Raw genomic sequence first — 21,045 nt, 5'->3', positions numbered from 1 at the left:
TCGCCTACAGGGAGAGCGAGCTGTCATTTGGGCTGGGGTGAATGAAGGAGCGTGTACACGGCTGCAGGCCAAAAGTCGGTTTTCGCGAGCGCGCCAACGCTCCAAATCGGTGCGATTTTTCCTCGCTGGCAATGCTTTTTGGAAGTCGTTCTGACGGTTTTTGACGTTTCGAGCGAGGGTTTTTGAGGGTTCAAGATGGCCGCCAAAAATGCCTGCGCTGGTGTGCGATTGTGTTGGTGGACAAAATTAAATGGCAAAAAGAAATAAATACCCTCTACTACCTCCTCCCCTCATTACCCAAGCGCCACAGATTAAGCTTAAACGACTGGAAAATTGAATATCCATAGGAAAAAAATGAAAGCTTCACAGCTTCATTGGTTTGATCAATAGATGGCGTATTACAACTCATCATTATATTGCTATCCTTTTCTTGCAATGTGTTTCGACAAGTTTCATCTTATAATGACCTATATAGCCTTCTAACTTTCTGAGCAAAAATCTATATGAATGGTCGTGTGGTCAGATACGTGGGTATCAACACCAACGACCATTACTCAAATCTCACTTGCTTCAGTACTGGTAGTTTCCGTTGGAGTTTAGTATTTAAACAATCGTATCGCCGTTCTAGTTCTAGCGATGCATAACTTCAATGCGAAACCATACAACAGTACAGAGGAAATGAGAAAGCTCTCCTCCAAGCGATGAAGCTCAACTGGTTGAGATATCCCACAAACAGATGGCGCCACCAGCTTTTTTGCTATTTTTAGAATGCATGAGTCGTTTGCCGTCTGCTAAACGAAGTCTTTCTATATTCCGTTTAGGTAGAGTGCTTGAGTCGTTTAGAAGCCGTTTAGCGGTCGTTTAGTGGATTTGTGGCACTTGGGTAGGTCCTACATTTCGATGCGGTTTCCAATGACCGATCGATGACGACCGATAGTTCATTCCCAAATAGCCAGCTCGTACTTTATAGCTGATTTAGGGCTGTTTAACGAAAAATCGTTCCGATGTCGTACTTTGTGGCTGATTAAGAGATAGACGGTACTTTGCGGAACTATGGAGCTTTTTAACAGGCACATGGTACTCTTTGGAACTTTGCGGCTGATTAGCACTATGTGTAGGGTTCATGGTGGAACTTGGAGGCTTGTTAAGAAAGCGTGCCGAACTTGGTAGAACTTTATAGCTTTTTAATGCATGACATCGGTTCAAGGCCCAAGTGCCACAAATCCACTAAACGACCACTAAACGCCTTCTAAACGCCTCAAATTCTCTACCTAAACGGAATATAGAAAGACTTCGTTTAGCAGACGGCAAACGACTCATGCATTCTAAAAATAGCAAAAAAGCTGGTGGCGCCATCTGTTTGTGGGATACCCAACCTATGGAGCTTCCTCGCTTGGAGGAGAGCTTTCTCATTTCCTCTGTACTGTTGTATGGTTTCGCATTGAAGTTATGCATCGCTAGAACTAGAACGGCGATACGATTGTTTAAATACTAAACTCCAACGGAAACCACCAGTACTGAAGCAAGTGAGATTTGAGTAATGGTCGTTGGTGTTGATACCCACGTATCTGACCACACGACCATTCATATAGATTTTTGCTCAGAAAGTTAGAAGGCTATATAGGTCATTATAAGATGAAACTTGTCGAAACACATTGCAAGAAAAGGATAGCAATATAATGATAATATTGTTGTAATACGCCATCTATTGATCAAACCAATGAAGCTGTGAAGCTTTCATTTTTTTCCTATGGATATTCAATTTTCCAGTCGTTTAAGCTTAATCTGTGGCGCTTGGGGGTGGCTCTTGTCAAAGTGTCAAAGACGGACGCCGGCAATATTCTCATTGCTGCTGCACAAGTTAGATTCGTTAATTGAAGAATGAATATTGAGTGAAGTGGTTGTGAATTATCAGTAAATTGTGTAAAATTGTGTGTAATTCATCAATACAAAAGATTCAAAAATATACATATGTGTTTAAACGAAACAAATCTTGTTGTTTATTTCATCGATGACGCTTGCTTGAAAATAAAACACAAAGAAAAATAATCCCCGTCACCGTATCATAAGGAAGCTGCTTAGGCGCTATTTAGAAGGACTGCCTGGAACTTTGATGCTGTTTATCTACTGCAAAAGGCGAATTAGAGCAGCGATCTTTAGCGGGCCAAAATGAGCTGCTTAAGCAATTCTGGCTATTTGGGTTCTGTTCAGTGATTCACCGATGAACAGGTTTTTGGTTCATTTTTAGCTAAAATTTGTCCACTGGGGGTCGTTGAAATTCATTTCTGTTCATTTCTGAGTCATTTTCGTTCATTTTAGTTAATTTTTTATTCATTTCATGAAATTTTTGTTTCCTGGGTCGTGTCATACATCCCAAATAGCCAGCTCGTACTTTATAGCTGATTTAGGGCTGATTAACGAAAAATCGTTCCGATGTCGTACTTTGGGGCTGATTAAGAGATGAAGCGGTACTTTGCCGAACTATGGAGCTTTTTAACAGGCACATGGTACTCTTTGGAACTTTGCGGCTGATTAGCACTATGTGTAGGGTTCATGGTGGAACTTGAAGGCTTGTTAAGAAAGGGTACCGAACTTGGTGGAACTTTATAGCTTTTTAATGCATCGGTACAAGGTGGCTCTTGTCAAAGTGACAAAGACGTACGCCGCCAATAATCTCATTGCTGCTGCACAAGTTAGATACGTTAATTGAAGAATGAATATTGAGTGAAGTGATTGTGAATTATCAGTAAATTGTGTAAAATTTTGTGTAATTCATCAATACAAAGGATTTAAAAATAAACATATGTGTTTAAACGAAACAAATCTTGTTGTTTATTTTATCGATGACGCTTGCTTGAAAATAAAACACAAAGAAAAATAATACCTGGCATCATGGCATAAGGAAGCTGCTTAGGCGCTGTTTGAAAGACCCACATAGAACTTTGATGCTGTTTATCTACTGCAAAAGGCGAATTAGAGCAGCGATCTTTAGCGTGCCAAAATGAGCTGCTTAAGCAATTCTGGCTATTTTGGATATAACTGAAGTTCATTTTTGTTCATCAAGATCATCGCAAACTATCGATCATCATCGATCGTATAGCATCTGAGCTCGGATCGTATAGCAATAGCATCTGAGCTCCGCCGTCTCACTTGCTCATACATTTTCCGCTATTGCATCAGCTGATTTGATGGAGGCTTTTTATGTACAGTCTTCATTTGCGAGTGACCTGGACGCTGAGAGAATCGAGGAAAGCCGGTATTGAACTTTTAATGGTGCTTTTATTTATGTACAGTCTTTTCCCGAGTTACGCGAAATTTTATTTTTGACAGTTCAGATTTCAAATCAGTACAATTTTCTTCATCAATTGTGAATTGAATAATAATTTGAATTTTTGTCGAAAGTTTTGAAACACTAAAAGAATGGATTAACCCATTTTTCTACATCAGTTGCATCAAATACGTAATAAATTACATAAATGAACTAAAATAAATCAAAAATAAATATTAGTCCAGTATATTTTGGCTGTAAAACATGATATTCGGCTTACGCGAAAATCCGAATTACGCGAATGTCTCTGCAACACATTATTCACGTAACTCGGGGAAATATGTACTGTATTTATTTCATACCAGTTCTGACGAGGCCATTTCGCGTGCCATGCCGTTTGATGATTACGAATGTGATGCGCGTAAATTGTCCCCATCACAACGAAAGGCATACGGACAAAGGCTGACGAAGCGATCGATGTGAAATGGGGGTGGAGAGGGCACATAAGCTCACGTTGAAATGAGCACTGTTGGTAAGTAAAGGACAGCTAGAAAAAATGAGCGAGATGCAGCGACATTCGAACGTCAAAAACCCTCGCCATGCTCAACGGGTGCTAAATCGACATCTGACAGCAAAACAACGAAAACGTAAATATCGAACATTGCCGATTTTTGCAAAACCTGATTATCATTATCCCGGAAGGGAGAAAAGCCGTGTTTCCTTTTTTTTTAACCGTGTCACTCACATTCCTCTTCTGCGCCACACGCACCTCCGCGGTTCAATGTTTTTCGATGCACTTACGTCGCTGAACATTACCCAGGTGCTGTCGGACTATCTGCTGATTGTGAGCAACTCCGTGCGCAGGCAGTTCACGCCAGCATCGTCGTCCTTGCCAGGTGCGGCGGCTCCACCATCATCACCACCATCCCCACCGCCAGCAGCTGTCCCCGGGTACGAAGCGGGAGGTGAAAGTGTTGCTGACGGTGCGGGCGGCCCGTACGAGCTGAATCTGCTGACCGCGGGCTGGTGCTTCCTGTGCGAAACGCTGCAGCTGGCCAGGGTTGCGCTCGGCGGCGGTGCCCGGTGGCTCGATTTTACCGATTTCCAGCTGTTTTTGCTGCAGATTTTCGCGTCCCTGCTGCTGTCGCTGCTGGTGCTGATCGCGCTATCCTGGCGAAAGTACGGCAACCGCATAACGAACCGCTTCATTCGCCCGAGTAAGTATCGATCGGTTGATGAGTCATCGTAAAAATGTGTTGTTGTTTTTTTGTTTTGTTTCACCCGTTTTTTTTCTGGTGATTGTTGTTATCAGCGTGATAAGGAAAAATATGGTTTAGTTTCATAAAAAAACACTTTAACTATTCCGATTTCCCGTTCCCGCAGGCACTGCTAAGGAGATCGAGGAGCTGAAACTCTCCGTGGCCCGGCTGAACCTGCCGAAGGAGCACACGCCGCGGATCTAAAAAGCCAAAACCCACGCAAGATGGCCCCGAGCAAGATAAAGAACTTTTTCCTGCGCAAGAAAGCGGAAGCGAAGCTGAAGCTCGGTGTTGCCGGCCCGGGCCGGAAGCTCAACTCCGACGCACCACCACCACCATCCTCGAAAGCAAGCTCCTCGAAGCAGAAGGACGCGTACGTTCCGCCGAAGCGTAACGAGCTGTCGGCGGAAGCGAAGGCGGCCGCCAACGCCGCGCTGGCCCGCTTCGAGGGGAAAGACAAGAAAGAGTTCAACACGTCGCTAGCGGCAATTCGGGCGCAGGTGCGCAAAGAGCTCGAGGCGGAAAAGAAAGCCAAAGAGGGGGGCGGTCCCACAGGGGCCGAGCAGGAAGGGTCCGCGGAGGACGGCACCGCCCAGGAGGCACGCAAGGATTACGCGGTGCAGGGCGTGTTCTTCCGCTGCCCAATGATCGGGGACGAGATTCTCCCGTACAAGGAGTGGAAGGGCAGAATAAAGGAGTTTCTGTACGAGCAGCTGGCGGCCGACCGGGGCCTCACCGCCTGTCTCATCATCTACAACTGCAATCCCAAAGACAAGGCGGAGGTGTGCATCGAAACGCTGTCGAAATGCATCGAAAACATCATCAACAACCCGACGGAGGAGAAGTACAAGAAGATCCGCATGACGAACCGGATGTTCTGCGACAAGATCAAGGTGTGCGAGGGTTCGCTCGACTTTCTGCACGCGGCCGGCTTCGCCGAGATCGAGCTGGACGGCGAGCCGCACCTGATCTGGTCGGAGGACAACATCGATCCGGAGTGTTCGCTGGAGGTGCTGCTGGAGGCGCTGAAAGCGGCCGAACCGATTCCGGTCGAGCTGGACCGCAATCTGCAGGTGCTCCTGCCGTCGCAGGTGAAGCGCAGCAACTTGCCGCCGGATTTTTTCCGCATCTCGCCGGAAGAGATCAAGCGCGAGCAGCAGCTGCGCACGGAGGCGCTCGAGCAGGCGCAAATCCTTAAAACGAAAGCGATGCGCGAAAAGGAGGAGCTGCGCACGATCAATCGGTACAAGTTTTCGCTGATCCGTGTGCGGTTCCCGAACGGGGTGTACCTGCAGGGGACGTTCAACGTGTACGAGAAGTTTGGCCAGGTGTGCGAGTTTGTGCAGTCGTGCCTGATGCACGAGTCGGCCGATTTTGCGCTCGTATCGCCCGGCGGGCTGAAGTACGACGATCCGGACGATCTGGACCGGTCGCTGTACGATCTGCGGCTGGTGCCGACGGTGGTGTTTAACTTTTGCTACGAAAATGAGTCGAAGACCTTGACCGATTTCCTGAAGGAGGAGCTGATGCTACTGATTCAATCGTTTTAAAACCCGTTCCAGGGCTACGGGGGCAGCTCAATCGCGATGGCATCTGTCCTCCCACCCACTGCGTGTTGCACCATGTTAAATTATATTATTTTTATTATTAACCTTATTAGCACTGCTTGGAATGCGGGCGGAGTGCCGCGATGTTTCCGCGTACGAAGCAGAAGTGTTTGTGTAAAGAAAACCCCTTGGCAAGGTGTGAATATTTGTGATCCGTGAGGTATAATTGCGAAATAAACTACCGAGTACTGAGTAGAATCGAGTGTTTGTGTATGTGTTTGAAAGTTTTAATTTACGCATGTAGACAAATGTACTAAAGGATCTCTGTTCGATGATGATCGATGATGAGCGTCGAAATCGGCTTAAATTGTAAAACTCCAACGATAGAAATTAAATTACGATATTTAACTAAATGACGGCTACGTCCAACAAAGAATTGCTTCTAATTTAGGCCTTTTATCTATGAGAAGGATGCTAATCTTCGCCAAATGTCCAAAGTTATGAGGATCACTCTTAATTGTATCTTCGCTGGATGACATAAACTTAATTGGAAAAATCTAGATACTTAAAAACTGTCCCGTTATCTCTTCGAACTAGTGATGTGCTCTCTGGAGCGCATCCACGACTCCGATCAGACTCCGGTTATTGTTAGTTCGACTTCGACACCGGCAAAATCCAAACCACTGGCTCCGCCCGGAGTCGTTCGGAGTCGCCCAGAGTCGTTCGGAGTCATTTGAAGGCGGAGTCATACGGAGTCATCCAGAGTCGCCCGGAGTCGTTCAAAGTCGGAGTTGTCTAGAGTCGTCCGGAGTCGTAGTCGTCCAGAGTCATCTGGAGTCGTCCGGAGTCGTTTGAATTCGGAGTCATCCGGAGTCATCCAGAGTCGTCCGGAGTCGTCCAGAGTCGTCTAGAGTCGTTCATAGACGTCCCGAGTCGTACAGAGTCGTCCGGAGTCATCCGGAGTCGTTTGAAGTCGGAGTCGTCTAGAATCATTCGGAGTGGGAGTCGTCTAGAGTCGTCCAGAGTCGTCCGGAGTCGTAGTCGTCCAGAGTCGTCCGGAGTCATCCAAAGTTGTTTGGAGTCGGAGTCATTTGGAGTCGCCCAGAGTCGTTCGGAGTCGTCCAGAGTCGTTCATAGACGTCCCGAGTTGTACAGAGTCGTCCAGTGTCGTCCGGAGTCATCCGGAGTCGTTTGGAGTCGGAGTCGTCTAGAGTCATTCGGAGTCGTCCAGAGCCGTCCGGAGTCGTCCAGAGTCATCTGGAGTCGTCCAGAGTCGTTTGGAATCGGAGTCGTCTGGAATCGTTCGGAGAAGGACTCGTCTAGAGACGTCCTAAGTCGGAGTCAACCGGAGTTGGAGTCGTCCAGAGTCGATCGGAGACGACCGGAATAGGAATCAGTCAGAGTCAACGGGAGCCGTCCGGTACAATGTGCTTGGGACTAGGCATTTCATCTCGTTGTGTTTTTTGTCTTTAAATTTGTGCGTGAATTTCATACAGGTCATTGTTTCGAAGGTCGACCTGGCCCGACTCCGTCTGATTCCGACCGACTCCGATTCCGGACGACCCCTAATGACTCTGGACGACTCCGAACTCTGGATAATACTGGGCAGACCTACCTTCCGGAGTCGGTTCCGGAATTATCGGAGTTAGATCGGAGTCGACTCAGAATTTTTGCCAACTTTACCCATCACTACTCCCGACATTTTCAGACCTTCGTAACTGTAATGATTTATGTACAATGTAGGACAATAACTTAATAGTATAGATATGTGTCGCCCTTTCCGTTTCCTCCACTACAATCCGGGCATTACGTAGGCAATGTTATCCAGCGTGTTTCTAAACAGCTCCCGCAGATGATCCGAGTTCCGCTCCATCCCGGGTATTTGCAGTGTCAGACACATCAGTGGACCAAGCGAGCAGATTAAACTGTCCAACAGAACGGATAAGCTGCCGGAAACGGTAATTTGTCCCTGCAAGTAAAATGGCGAAGGTTAATTCACCTCTTAACTAATGGAAACGCCAGGACACTGAACTCACTTCATGCTCTTTTAGTCGTTCTCCAATAATCGTTAGGCTGTCTCCCAGCAGGCTGAGATGCGCAGCCACATCCGTTGGCATGCATCCGACCGGTTTAGTCGGAACCGCTTTATCCTTCCTTGTCCTGCTCTGTGAGAATGAGTTCGTTTTGGTGCGTTTGTTCGGTTTCCTGCGCTTCGCTGCCGAGCTTCTGCCACCTGCTTTAGGGCTCTTGTTGCTTTGGCGTTTGCTTTTATCGGCCTTTTTCTTCGTTGGCTGTAATAATCGATCGAATGTGAAAGCGTGTGCCAAATTTGTGTATGTTTTCTCTCTCCTTACCCTTTTCTTCGAGCCAGCATCAATCACCAGCTCACCCTCGCTCCGATCACCATCGTTCAGCCCAGTGTACACTTCCTCAATGTCCATTGCGTCCTCATCGCTGCTGTACGTTTCGCTTCCACTCGATCCGTTCGAATGCGAGTCCTCGTGCTCGTCCGATTCCGTGTGCCCATCTTCCTGTGGGGAAAGCAAATCATCCTGCCAAGAAAAAAAGGACCAAAGCAAAGGTCAGAGAGGACAAAAACACATTGTGCTTCGCGTGCCGCACCTGCGAGGAGGACAGCTTGGCCGATTGTCGATGCGAGACGGGCAGTTTCTTCAGCTTCGCTTCAATATCATCCGGCGACTGGAAGTCCATCAGCTTGGAGGGTTTCTTGCAGACGCGACCACTCCGGGACACGCCCGTCACCTCCTGGTCGTCTGCGAAAAGGGAAGAAATGCATTATTACTTTACGAAAAAGCACAAGAAAACCTTATTTTCGTAGTCTTACTGTGCGTTTTATTGCTTTCCATCGTGGCGAATACTCCTTGCAATTGCAACCGAGAGAATGTTCCTTTTTCGCTTTGTTATTGTTTACATCTGTTTGACGTGAATGTCGGAATGTCAAAACGGAGCGAGCGCGCGCCGTCAGTGTGAAAGTGGCACGTACACACGCCTGCACGCACACACTCTCACCCCGCTGCCAACGGAAAATTTCTCGCGCGATTCGAGCGGGAAAATGCACCTTCTTTTTTGTTGTTTCACGGCATCACACACCCCGAGGAGTGACAGCGAAAGCGGACTTTCATGTGAATTGTGTTCGTCTCTCTGTGCGTTTTGTTTTGTTCGTTCCGTTTTGCCTTGTAATCTGTTTTGTGCCGTTTTGTAATGCTTGGTATCGTTTTTCCCTTGTGCGTATTGTGTTCGTTTGTCGTAAAAAGGTTTTTAAATACTGAAAAGCGTTGTTGTTGCTGAAACTCGAAGAGTAAGTGCTGGGTGACATCATCAACCTCTCTTCGCGGAGGCTTGTTTTCATTGGTTTGGCGTTTGTTTGTTTTTCAGGGCACCAGAAGACCCTCCCCGATGGCTCAACAGGGTACACCGCGAACCCGGGCACCGTTGGGCGAGCTGCCGATAGGGACGGGACACGCTACCGTGTCCGTTACCTCCCCTCCGTCGACACAGACGGCAGCGACACCGCAGCGGAGCGTGCTCGGACCGCGGCCCATCCACAGCCCGAGTGCGAACATTCCGGACAGCATCCTGACGCCCACACTCTCGCCGGAGGAGATGGTCATCCGGCAGCGGGGAAGGCGCCGCCGAGCCGTCATATGGTCGCCGGATCACGCCGATCGAGCCATGTTTCCTTCGCCCATGAAAACGCCCACGAAAAACGTCTCCACGATGATGCTGCGCAGTTCGCCCCGGAAGCGCTCGCTGATGCAGGAATTTTCCGACGTGCCCCCCTCGACGAGTGGCGGCGGATACCCGTCACCCTCCAAAAGAGTGCCCCAAAGCTCGTCACGCATGTGGATGGGCGATTTTCTTGCCGGCACCAGCACGAAAAAGGTCCGGCTGGAGGAGACGGCCATGAACCGGGTGAACGAGGACATCCCGCTGGACATCATACTGAAGGGTTACAGCCGGGAACAGTTGATCGGCATCATCGGTTCGATGGTGGCAAAGAATGGGCAGCTAGAGGGTGCGGTACGGCGCGAATTACCACTGCCGGATATTACCCCGCTGGATGCGGAGCTCGGTCGCATCCGGAAGAACATCTTTGCCTGCGTGCCGAACCAGAAGTTTTTCAGTCGAACCGATGGGCACGGGTTTCTGCGAGCCGCTACCCATCTGGCCACGTTCAAGCAGACGGTCCACAGCCAGGCGCAGAATCTGTACGCATCGCGGCACTGGGACGCGCTGCTGGATTACGTGCTGATGGCGTGGACGCACGTGCGCGAAACGCCGGTGTACGATAATGCGAAACACAACGCTACCCGGCGGTACTGCTTTAAGCTGCTGGCCCACCATGCGACCAGTGCGCTGAAGCACGGCGCAGTGGGGCTGGGTACGGAGCGGATCGCCCGGTTTCAGCAGAAGCTGCCCTGCATGGTGGCGGACTGGGAGGAAATTGGTGAATGCAGCAAGTGCATTGATTACATTACGAAAGGATCTTAATTGTGCCGATTGTGCTATTAGTTGCGTTTTTTCCCTCCTATGACGTTTTTTTCGATTTGGGGAATGCATTTTTTTAAATTGATTAGGATATTTTGCGCTTGAAGGAGCAACAACAAGCGGCGCGTATCGGTTTAGCGTATTGTTTAGTTTCATTGTAGTAATGCGGTGTGTGCGAATTGTGTCGTTAAATAAAGCTACAGCAACATTGATGAAACTCACTGGTGTTCGTTTCGCTTACTCGATTTTGTACCAGTATTTATTCCTTTTTTATGGGATTTTGTCTTAATTTTAGGGAATAGAAAGCTGGATATACACTAACAACATCATTAACATCATTGTTAGAATGTCTATGACCAACGCCATTTACCAGGTTAAGGTGGATGGAACTCTCTCAGACCCTTTTGCTACCACTAGAGGTCTACGCTAGGGGGACGGGCTTGCCTGTCTCCTATTCAACTTGGCGCTAGAGAGGGCCATCGAGGGAACCATCTTCTATAACTCAACCAGTGGCGGATTTAGGGTATCGGGGGCCCTAAGCGGTAAAAGAAGTTGAGGCCCCCTGTTGGTGTCGAGCGAGGGTGAGGGAGGGTATTACACTTGGCTTTGTTTTAAACTCAGCGTGACGGTTTGCTGCCGGGGGGGGGGGGGGGGGGGGGTGTTTGTTCCCTGAACTACTCGGATAGGTTATCAATTTATTTATTAATCAATAATTTAATTTATTAATTTATTATTATTAATTATTTAACACCTAATCCCTGACTTATTCCCCTAACATCTGCCTTAATCTGGTGTCGCCAAAATAGTAAATTAGTAAAATATTCTCTTTAAATGTTGGTCTTTGAATTAAATCAAAGTGATAGGACCGTGTATTGAATTGCCTTGACATAGCTAGTAACGGCTCATTGTATCCATATAAGGTATGTCTGCTCTCACCAACAAGCAAGTTATGAGAGCGAAGAGGTCTCGATGGCACGTAGATGTTGCTATTCTAGAATAAAAAAAGGTCTAATTCGTTTTTAGACGAATACTTTAGCAACAAATACACACTGTTTTACCTTAAAACGGTGTTTGAGCTTCTATAGGCCAAGCAGAAGGCAACGTGAGCGATAATTTGGTATGGTTCTAAGTCCTCCGAATTGGTCACCTTTTAAGGCAAGTCTTGTAAACTTCCGTTTTATTGCCTCTATTGTGTTAATCATCGTAGTAAAATTCGGAAACCAAAGAATTGAGCAATATTCCATGCACGAGCACACCAGTAAACAACGACTTAAGACATAAGACATCATTACATTCACGGAATTGTCTAGCATCTTGTATGCCTTGTTAACAGTGTTGTCAACGTGTAAATGGAAATTTAAACTAGAGTACAGTGTAAACTAGATCACAAACTTTTTGATGACGATCTAACACACTGCCTAACAACGAATAATTATACTTGATGTCTTTTTCAAGTCTAGGAAACGATATAATAAAAAAAATATCAAGCGATAGCTCTAGATCATTTTTAAACACCAAGTATGAGTCTCTTCGTCCATGAGGCCCCTATTGGGCACAGAAGTTTTCGATGAGGCTACTGTACACATTTTTGCATATGCTGGAATTACCATTCACGGGGCCCCTAAATTGACGGGGCCCCCCGCGGCCGCTCAGTCCGCGTACCGTTAAATCCGCCACTGAACTCAACCCAGATCCTGACATACGCTGATGCTATAGACATCATTGGTCTGCGGCTCTCCTATGTAGCAGAAGCCTACGAAGGGATCGAGCAGGCGGCAGAGAACCTCGGAATGCAGATAAACGAGGCAAAGACCAAACTGATGGTGGCAACCTACCAATAAATAGTCAGAACCTACGGAGGCGTGACGTACAGATACATGAACTCACTTTTCAACTCGTCCCACAATTCACCTATCTTGGGTCAAAGGTCAGCAACGACAATAGTGTTAAAGTTCAAACGGAGAGCAACTAAAAGCCAAATTGCTCGTTTGGTAGTTAACTATGAACTAGTTTATTATGACAGAAGGCATAGACTACCTAGGAAGCAAAGTTCTGCTGAGACGAAATCCACTGTTCGGTAATCATAGCCTACTACAAATCGAATGGTAGCTGAGTTGCGCGCAAGGATGCTAGCTGGCTGCCAAACGGTCATTCTACAGCCTGACAAATCAGTTCACCTCAAAGAACCTGTCGCGACGGACGAAGCTGGACCTATATCGCACCTTTATAGTACCGGTACTCACATACGCCTCTGAGACATGTACACTGTCCAAATCTGACAAAACCCTCTTAGCCGTGTTCGACAGGAAGATGCTCCGAAGGATTCTTTATAGTTACAACCAGTGATAGGAAAAATGAAGATTTCGTTGGAATCGATTACGGCAGGCTCAGAAGTTTTCTAGAATCGAATCGGGATAGTAGGTCTGGAATCAGTTTCCAGAATTGTCTGTAAAATTGGTTCCGGAATCGAAATCGGATTCGAAATCGACTCCGGTACCGGTTCCGGATTCAAAATTGGATTCGAAATCGACTCCGGTACCGGTTCCGGAACCAGTTCTGGAATCGACTCCGGAATTGATTTCGAACACGGAATCGGAATCGAGTAGGTCCGATTCCGAGCTCGCGCCGATAGTTATAACGACGAGTTATACGAGATGTAATGATGTAATGAGATGTGGCAACAGGGCGTGGAGGCGTCCGTCAATTAAAGCCGGGATAACGGACTGGCAGACGAAGGCGCGAGACCGTGAGCGATTTCGGACACTCCTGAGGCAGGCCAAAAGCGCAAAGCGGTTGTAGCGCCGGATAAGTAAGTAACATCATTAACTGTTGGATGTTTTAAGAAGGACGTGTTCTAAACTCATTGTTTAGATTGAATCAAGTTTATTAAACCCTGCGTAAAATGCTTACAGAGAACGTAGGATCGTAAACCAGGAACCGGTTCCAACATACGAATGGCAGCACGGAGTTAGCTATCAAAATATGGAATGTTATCAGGTTACAATTTTAAAATGTACAATCAAATTGGCTAACAAGAAGTTCAATACAATCAGAAAATGCAATTGTAAAAAGGTGAGCTAGCTTTAAACAGGAATAAAATAGAGCTTTTGAACTGAGCAAATGGGAGGTAACAAACCGCTAAGGGCAACTACCTGTTCCGCTTTCCACTCTGTGCAGTCTCATGCGTTGACTATTCTTAATCTCGTTCTCTTTCGTTGCATTGCGTGTCAACAGGGGGCCTATATCTGCAGCACCAGTCCCGCCCCGGAAATGTTATCACCCGCACCGACCGTTTGCTTCGCATTTTTGCATATCAAAACCGGTGCGACGCATAGCTCCACCGCAATCGTGCGCCCGGCCTCGCGCAGCTCGATCATTTCCTCCCAGCACGAAACCGGATCGCGATTGTTAAAGTGTATCCGCCTAGCGCCCGGACTGGCCGACACGGCAAAGCTTCCGTCCATCTGCAGATACGCAGCGTCCGGATTGACGATCGTGGTGGCGCACACGTGCCGGTGCGCCGTGAGCGAAGCCTTCGCGGCGGCATTCTTCGTGTACTGCCACCGGCTATCCTTCGCCACGATGAACGCCTGATAAGCGAGCGTGTGCAGATGTATGCGGGAAAGGGGCCGCCGGGTCGCACCATCACCCGTGCCGGATTGCTTTCGATAGAAGTCTTCGTTTAGCTTGCGAAAAACGGCCCGTGCTTGGTCGAGCGAGTGTGCGACGCGTGGATTACAGTCCGCCACCAGGCTGATGCGGTCCGTTTCGAGCACTTGCTGCAGATTGTCCAGCTCCTGCTCGTTCATGCCGATCGAGTCGCTGTACGGGAGGACGGTGCGTAGGAGCAGCTGCAACAGCTCCAGCTCCACGAAGCTGGCCATTTCGAAGTGTATGAGCGTTGCGGTGCGCGATTGTGCCTGCATCTGTGTGCGTACTCGTTCGAGCAGCTTCTCGCGCACTCCCACCGGGTACAGGTAGTTGTCCATCATCTGCAGGCCGCTCACGACGAACAGGTGTGGCTCGAAGCCGGCCAGCGCGCTGTTGAATTCCTCCAGCGAGCTCAGGTACGGGTTGTGGTGGTCGTTGTGTAGAATGTAACGGTTGGCACGGGGTGACAGGAGATCGCCCCAGCTGTCGCCCGTGTTGTACTCCAGTATCAGATGGATATCGTCGTCCTCGATAAGGCTGCCGGTGAGTTGCACCTCGGGGCGTAAGTGTGTCTTGAGCCTGTGCAAAGTAAGCAAAAGGAAGACGGTTAGCAAACACATTTGTTTGTTTGTTTTAACCATTTCACTTACTTGGCGGACATCTTTGCGCCCAAAAGAACGTTAGCGCCTTCGATTGCCATGCGTGTCCCGATGACGGGAGCGTTGCCGCCCAGCGCCCAGTGATGCTGGACGGTGCTCGATTTCTTCGCTCGCTGTACCAGCCCCATAAACATTTCTCTGTTAGCAGTAAATCTCCTGAAACCCAACAGAGTAAGCCATGAGCATGTCCCCCCTTAAAAGGCCCTTCCAGTGATACTCACTCGGCAGCTGCACCACGCTGAAAGTAGTAGGCAAAGTTGAGCAGAAACTCTTCCTCGTTCGTGATATCGTCAAACGTGTACTCGCTCGCATTGAGCGTCTGTCCAATGGTGTCACTGTACTCGAGGAAATCCGTAGCCCGCACGTGCAGATCACTGCAAGATCCGTACCCGATGGCCACCCGTGGACCTTGGACCGGGTACTCCACCTCCAGGTCGCGCAAATGCTGCAGTATCACCGTCAACCGTACCAGCTCGTTCGAGGTAAGGTACGCTTGAAACACGATTGCAAACAGTGCGGTAAACGCACCGAGCATCGTGGCGGTACTGAGCAGCGAGAACATGCTGTTGTTTTGCTTGCCACTGTGCCAATAAAAAGGAAAAACACGCACTTTAAAGCATTACTTTCAGAGACAAGGCGACCGGTTTCGATCGATGTAGGGGCCGTTTTGTTGACGTTGGCTGCCGGTTGTTTGTTGATGTTTTTTTTCCCGAAATGTCAGTCAGAGCACGCAAGCAGCGTTTGACAGCGTTTGACAGCGGGGTGAATTACGCGGAACTACCCTGTGGTACTCTGCACACGTTGAATGTTCCGCAGTTCCGCGAAGGGGGGTTCAGTTGAAGTTGTGCAGTGTGATTAGCCAGTTTGTAGTGGAAGACAACCTTGACCAGGCTCAAGTGTGACCGTTAGATTATTTTGAAAAACTATCCCCTCGACTTCGAGTTCCTGATAGCCAGCGGAGGCAGTGAAGAAATTATCGGAAGAAATCAGTAACAAAATGGCGTACGACCAATATCGCCGCGTTCATGATGTTCTGCACGGAAACAACGCAATACTGGAATATATTGCAAACGAACGGCTACGTGACCCGAACGCCGAAACCCTTTACTGGACTGGGCTGGTGGCACGCAATTTGCTCTCCCTGTCCGGTTTGGCCGATGCTGTTCCGTTTGACGGTCGTCCAGGGGCGGAACGGACCCGTTATCGTCGACCACGCCGTCCATCGCCAGGATACGGCTGTCAACCAGGCTGGGTACTGTACCGCCAGCCCCCACCACCGCTGGTGCACCATGTGCTCCAGATATACACGCTGGGCGATGTGTACTACCAGCCATGGTTTGAACTGCCGAGACTGTCGCGGACGTATTCATATTCGAGCATTCCCTTTGGGATTGGGACAACTTTTCCACGTGCTGGTTCGTTAAATCGCAATGTTGGAAATTGTGCACAGGCTGTAGCATTGAATCTTGCAGCAGACAGACGTGCGAATTCCGCTAATGCTCCGCAGGTGACCCAAACTGAGGAGCTCGTCAACCGGATGTAATGGCGATTCTAAGCAACGGTGGTAAGTTCCATTTTTCTAGATGCATTTTTCTTATTGTCTTCGGGAGTTGGTGAAAATCTTGGTTTTGATCGCCATTGGTAGTTTATTTTTGCGTGGCTAATGTTATCTGTATATCGTTGCTTAGTCATCACACTCGAGTGTCTGCTTCCTCGAGTGCTGGTTCCACGTTTCCGGTTTTGAAGTTGGTTTACGATCTCTCCACAGTCTAAACGTAGATGTCGCAAAATTGGAAGAATTTAAATCAACAAAAGATGTCTTTTTGTATATAAATCCAGTCTTTTGTCTGGCATACAATTTTTGTTGGATTCTAAGTTGTTTTGGTTTCGACACTTAAATTCATTTAATTACTTCAAAGAATTGATATTTCACCATTCATTTGATGATATCATGGTAACAGAAATATACTTGCAACTTCAGCACATTCGTGGCACCGTACTCATCCGCACGAACATCACATTCCACGCCAAAAGGGAGTAGAAAAAGATAACGTAAACACAGACCCGTGTCTCTTTGGTTTGCTGGAGCAAGATCACTTGCTATGATCGTTTGCTGGAGGGTTGAACTTTGCTGCGCAAGTGTCTTTTGCGCGATCGGATATAGGCTCTAGCGTGATGTTTCTTTTTTGGAATAGAAGAAAAGCGAGTAAGTAATATGATGCTCTGATGAGTTCCGGAGATTTGTCGGTTCGTGGGGGGGGTTCAGTGTGTTTGCTTCTTTCTGCGCCTCTAACGATCAAGCGTAATAAAATGTCTGATTTATTGCAATGAATGTGACCCGAATGGGTCGTATGATTCGTATTTATGAACCAGCTTTATTTACACTTTATCGTAACAGTAACGTAACGTAACAGTAACAACACATGTTTCATTAAAATAACATTAATATAACAATTGTCTACCCTCGGTGTGTATCACCCCAATATCTCTCTAACCTTGGCTTGATTCCCTGTTTTTCTGCCACTTCAGACTTTCTTCAAACTATTCTTTCGCGTCGCCAAAAAAGGCCTTCCCTTCATCGGACAGTTGAAACGTTCAAACTCTCGCTGCACCAGCTCCGTCTTGTTGCCCACCATGTCGATCAGGTTGTTCCAGTAGCTGTTCGCCGCGATCGCGTGTCCCCGTTGGCTGAAGTGGAAACAATCGACCGATACGATGCCAGCATCCGTATCCCCGTTCTGGAGTGTGGGCAGTGTCAGCTGCTCCGGAAACGGTTGAAAGTTCACGACGAAGTCGGTCGCATTGTTGAACTCCTCCCGCTCGGCCACGGACTGCTGTATCCGGTTCCACTGGTGTATGATGTACTCTAGGCGTGGTTGGAACGATGCATATCTGGTACCGAACACACAAGGACACTCGAAGGCGTGCGTAGTGACGCATGATGCAGGGCGTGGAGTGAACGTTCTCAATACGGTAACATCTGGTGGTGGAGGAGATGAAGGACGGAAGAACAATAGGATATAAGACATTGTCGGGATGACCAGGCAACCCCAAGTAAACTTACCAATTGTGGCAACAATATTAACCATCGCTCGCGGTAGATACTTGCGAAGCAGTCGCAACGTTGCGAGCAAATTTTGCTCATGCTGGTAGAGCGCTTTCTCAGGCTTGGGCAGGAAGCAGATCCGGCTGCAGAAATCGTTATGCCCCATGAAAATAGTTATAAGTTTCCAGTCTTTCTTGATGCTAACCGAGCGGTCCGCTTTCATGCGTTTGATAAGATTTCGTGCCTGATGCGGCAAATCCTGGCTCATTCCAGCAATCTCAGCGACATCAAATCTAAAGTTTTAAAACAAAGGCAACATTATCAAAAATGTACATTCGCACAGTTCCAAAGAGTAACCAAAAGCTACCTCGACGCCCTGTCAATCGATAGACTGTCCGCAACGACATAGCCATTTAGGTTAGGATTGAACACCTTCAGAATGTTCGGGAGCGTTAGATACTGACGCCAGGTGCCCTGTCCACCGATGCACCACGATAGGCCTCGATTTTCGATGATCAGCTCAAGGATGCCGGTCGCAAGTACGCCCGTGCCGGCCGTTAGGGAATCGCCGAGGGCTGCCACTACATCGATATCGCCCGGGCGTAGTTCGTGGACAGAGGTAGGAACCCTTGGACTGCGCATACCCTCGGTAGGACAAGGAAACGGTTGATCGGGTGGAATGGGGAATTGAATTTTCTACAGTACAAAGGTTAGAAGGCATTAATTAGTATAATATTCGATTGTGTAGCCATTTCCATTGCCATTTCCGTACCCCTTGCGAGCGTGCCTGTTTCAATCGTTCCGGATTTTCACTGTTTGGACCGACATTGTTGAAGAACAGCTTGTGCAGGTTACGGTAAACTGTTATGATCGGTTGATCATCTAGAAAGGACACTTCTTCTTGCGCGAGTGTAGCACTTTGAGTGTTTAGCAGTAGGCACAGCGATAGAAATAGCGCAAACCCGTACATATTGGTACTGGTAGAACAAACATAAACACAAACGTTCCTTAGCTATTGAATTGGCAGTGTCAAACATAAAATGAATTCAAGCTATATTATATACAATATAAAATGCTAATAATATACTTACTTTTTCTGAAGGTTCGCTCAAACAAACCATACGCCACTGCTACGTTGGAAGTGCGTCTGCAGCAACGAGAATAGAAACTGAGAAAAAAGATTGTCTGTCACGTATTTTGTACGGTTACGGTCTACGTTTCTTCAGTTTGCGAGATGAATTGGATTTGAAGTTGGTTGAAAACGAAGCCGTGGTTTTATAGCATTTGTTCACCGAGCGCAACAAGGACGATAAATGAGGTATCATTAAATTCATGATTCATAACCATTCGCATTCGTTTGATGCACAACCGTGGATGGTCAATTATTTGCATTTGTTGCTCACACCTTTTAAAATTACAGTCAGCAGGCAAGTTATCCAATAGCAAAAGCTACCACATTATTATAAGATCTATCTTAGAACATTGAAGGTACAGTGTAACTAGGATAAGAGAGAATCTCAGGGACAAGGAACAGTTTTTATCGCTTTTACTAGGTCTCTTGATTAGACCTAGTTCTATACTTAAAGGTGTAGGTTTTTCATTGCATAGTATATGCTTGCTGACAGGCCAGCTCTGTTCACTTATGGGGTCTTACACTAATCTAAAGAACTGTAGGTGTACTAATACACATACATTTGCATCGGAAGCTATGCATCTCAAGTAGTATCAACGAAAGAGAGAGAGAGAATCAAAAAAGGATAAAAAAGCTACTTTTGTTACAGATATTACAAGATTCGTTGTGTTCTATCCTGCCTAGCCTACCTGTCCATCGGAAAATTTATTTTTTTAATAGTAGAAAGGATAGATAATAGATTATATTCCTCCAAAAATCAAGCAGCGCTCCCTAATCGCGATCAGCACACGCGCTCCTGACAGGTTTATGTTACATTTAGATAGAAAACATTATTTTGGTGTTTATTGGTCTTTGCTTTCAATTCATCTAGTTTTTCAAGAAACCATTCTTCGCTATCACACGGAGTATGCTAGCGATTGGATAATCGAACCAACGTACTCAAGACGCACCATTGCTCCAACCACATTGCTTTATTGTGTGGCCTTCCATTAGTGGATGAGCTATTGTGATGGGATACGCTGCATTATGGGATGGTTAAGCTACCTTAGACTCTGAATTCGACAAATACTGTATCAAGGCATCGTTGGATGGCGCACTATTCGTGCACGGCATACCCTATAAACAATAACACCAGCTTTTAGTGATCCTGGCAGCTATAGGACTAATATCAAGAAACCAAAAGCGACAGATACTGAGCAAGATTGTTGTACTGATTAGGGGTAGCTTAAAATGAATTTTGAAAAATTATATATTTTAATTAATCGTTAAAATCGAATACACGGCCGAAACCGTAATAATATGCATTTAAATTAATCGTTAAAATTCTAATCATGACAAGAAAAAAGTTAAAAGGAAATAGCAAAAAGTCTTTCGTACTTGGACGATCAAAACTCATGCTTAGCAAAACGTAGTCCTTTTTTTTAATTAAAAAAAGAAAATATGGAACATATTCACTGCTAAAACCATTCTTCGGTGGTCAAGCAAAACCGCCCGCGTTGGTTGTTGAGAGATCAATGAAGGATAATTTTATTCAAATTTATATTTTTCAATATTTTAGGACGAAATTCAAAATGTAATAATAGCATGAAACAATCAAACCATGTTTTGAGCGTTAAAAAAAAATATACGCTACGTCTTGGTCTTGAACAATAATTCTTCTTGGATAACTCTGCCCTCGAACATGTAAAAGCATATGTAAAGCATATACCTAACCAGTCATGCAAGTTTTATACTCTTATAACATTCAAGATTGCCTAAAACAGGACTATCTTTCTTCATTAACAAAGATCATGCAATAAAATACAGCGATTGAAAAATCTTAGGCCGTACCAGCTATCCTCCATGGCGGTTATATCGTCAAAAGCAAAGAAAGAAAAGGACCTCAAAGATACTGATGAGGACCTCAAGTATGAAATATTTGATCATTTTTAGCTCAAAGCAGCATCTGAAAATGAAAGCTTTTGCTTAAAAAAG

The 21,045-nt window shown here is 46.7% G+C and overlaps 5 protein-coding genes and 1 long non-coding RNA gene across 6 annotated transcripts; 4 read left to right on the top strand and 2 right to left on the bottom strand.

Annotated features, from left to right (window-relative positions):
• Nucleotides 1-3,878: 3,878 nt before the first annotated feature.
• Nucleotides 3,879-4,830, top strand: LOC121593560. The gene is made up of 2 exons (XM_041916026.1): nucleotides 3,879-4,485; nucleotides 4,652-4,830. Exons 1-2 carry the CDS (start codon nucleotides 4,050-4,052, stop codon nucleotides 4,729-4,731), a joined length of 516 nt encoding a protein of 171 aa, XP_041771960.1. The 5' UTR covers nucleotides 3,879-4,049; the 3' UTR covers nucleotides 4,732-4,830.
• On the top strand, nucleotides 4,752-6,327 carry LOC121593559 (UBX domain-containing protein 6). Its single transcript, XM_041916025.1, has one exon. It carries the CDS (start codon nucleotides 4,752-4,754, stop codon nucleotides 6,075-6,077), a length of 1,326 nt encoding a protein of 441 aa, XP_041771959.1. The 3' UTR covers nucleotides 6,078-6,327.
• Nucleotides 6,328-7,692: 1,365 nt separating this feature from the next.
• On the bottom strand, nucleotides 7,693-9,009 carry LOC121592629 (HMG box-containing protein 4). Its single transcript, XM_041914258.1, has 5 exons — nucleotides 8,920-9,009; nucleotides 8,697-8,848; nucleotides 8,429-8,626; nucleotides 8,111-8,365; nucleotides 7,693-8,043 (listed from the first exon to the last, which is right to left on the bottom strand). Exons 1-5 carry the CDS (start codon nucleotides 8,939-8,941, stop codon nucleotides 7,867-7,869), a joined length of 804 nt encoding a protein of 267 aa, XP_041770192.1. The 5' UTR covers nucleotides 8,942-9,009; the 3' UTR covers nucleotides 7,693-7,866.
• Nucleotides 9,010-9,067: 58 nt separating this feature from the next.
• LOC121594219 lies at nucleotides 9,068-10,800 on the top strand. Its single transcript, XM_041917274.1, has 2 exons — nucleotides 9,068-9,393; nucleotides 9,471-10,800. Exon 2 carries the CDS (start codon nucleotides 9,492-9,494, stop codon nucleotides 10,584-10,586), a length of 1,095 nt encoding a protein of 364 aa, XP_041773208.1. The 5' UTR covers nucleotides 9,068-9,393; nucleotides 9,471-9,491; the 3' UTR covers nucleotides 10,587-10,800.
• Nucleotides 10,801-13,417: 2,617 nt separating this feature from the next.
• Nucleotides 13,418-15,574, bottom strand: LOC121592980 (ADP-dependent glucokinase). The gene is made up of 3 exons (XM_041914961.1): nucleotides 15,115-15,574; nucleotides 14,885-15,049; nucleotides 13,418-14,813 (listed from the first exon to the last, which is right to left on the bottom strand). The coding sequence occupies exons 1-3, from the start codon at nucleotides 15,453-15,455 to the stop codon at nucleotides 13,823-13,825; spliced, it is 1,497 nt and encodes a 498-aa protein (XP_041770895.1). The 5' UTR covers nucleotides 15,456-15,574; the 3' UTR covers nucleotides 13,418-13,822.
• A 16-nt stretch (nucleotides 15,575-15,590) lies between these two features.
• On the top strand, nucleotides 15,591-20,893 carry LOC121592982. The gene is made up of 2 exons (XR_006004711.1): nucleotides 15,591-16,457; nucleotides 17,423-20,893. It is a non-coding gene; the product is annotated as an uncharacterized LOC121592982 (long non-coding RNA).
• Nucleotides 20,894-21,045: the final 152 nt, after the last annotated feature.

Source organism: Anopheles merus, chromosome 2L, assembly GCF_017562075.2.
Source record: "Anopheles merus strain MAF chromosome 2L, AmerM5.1, whole genome shotgun sequence".
In the NCBI taxonomy this organism is placed as follows: Eukaryota; Metazoa; Arthropoda; class Insecta; order Diptera; family Culicidae; genus Anopheles; species Anopheles merus.
This window is presented reverse-complemented; position numbering and strand designations above follow the sequence as displayed.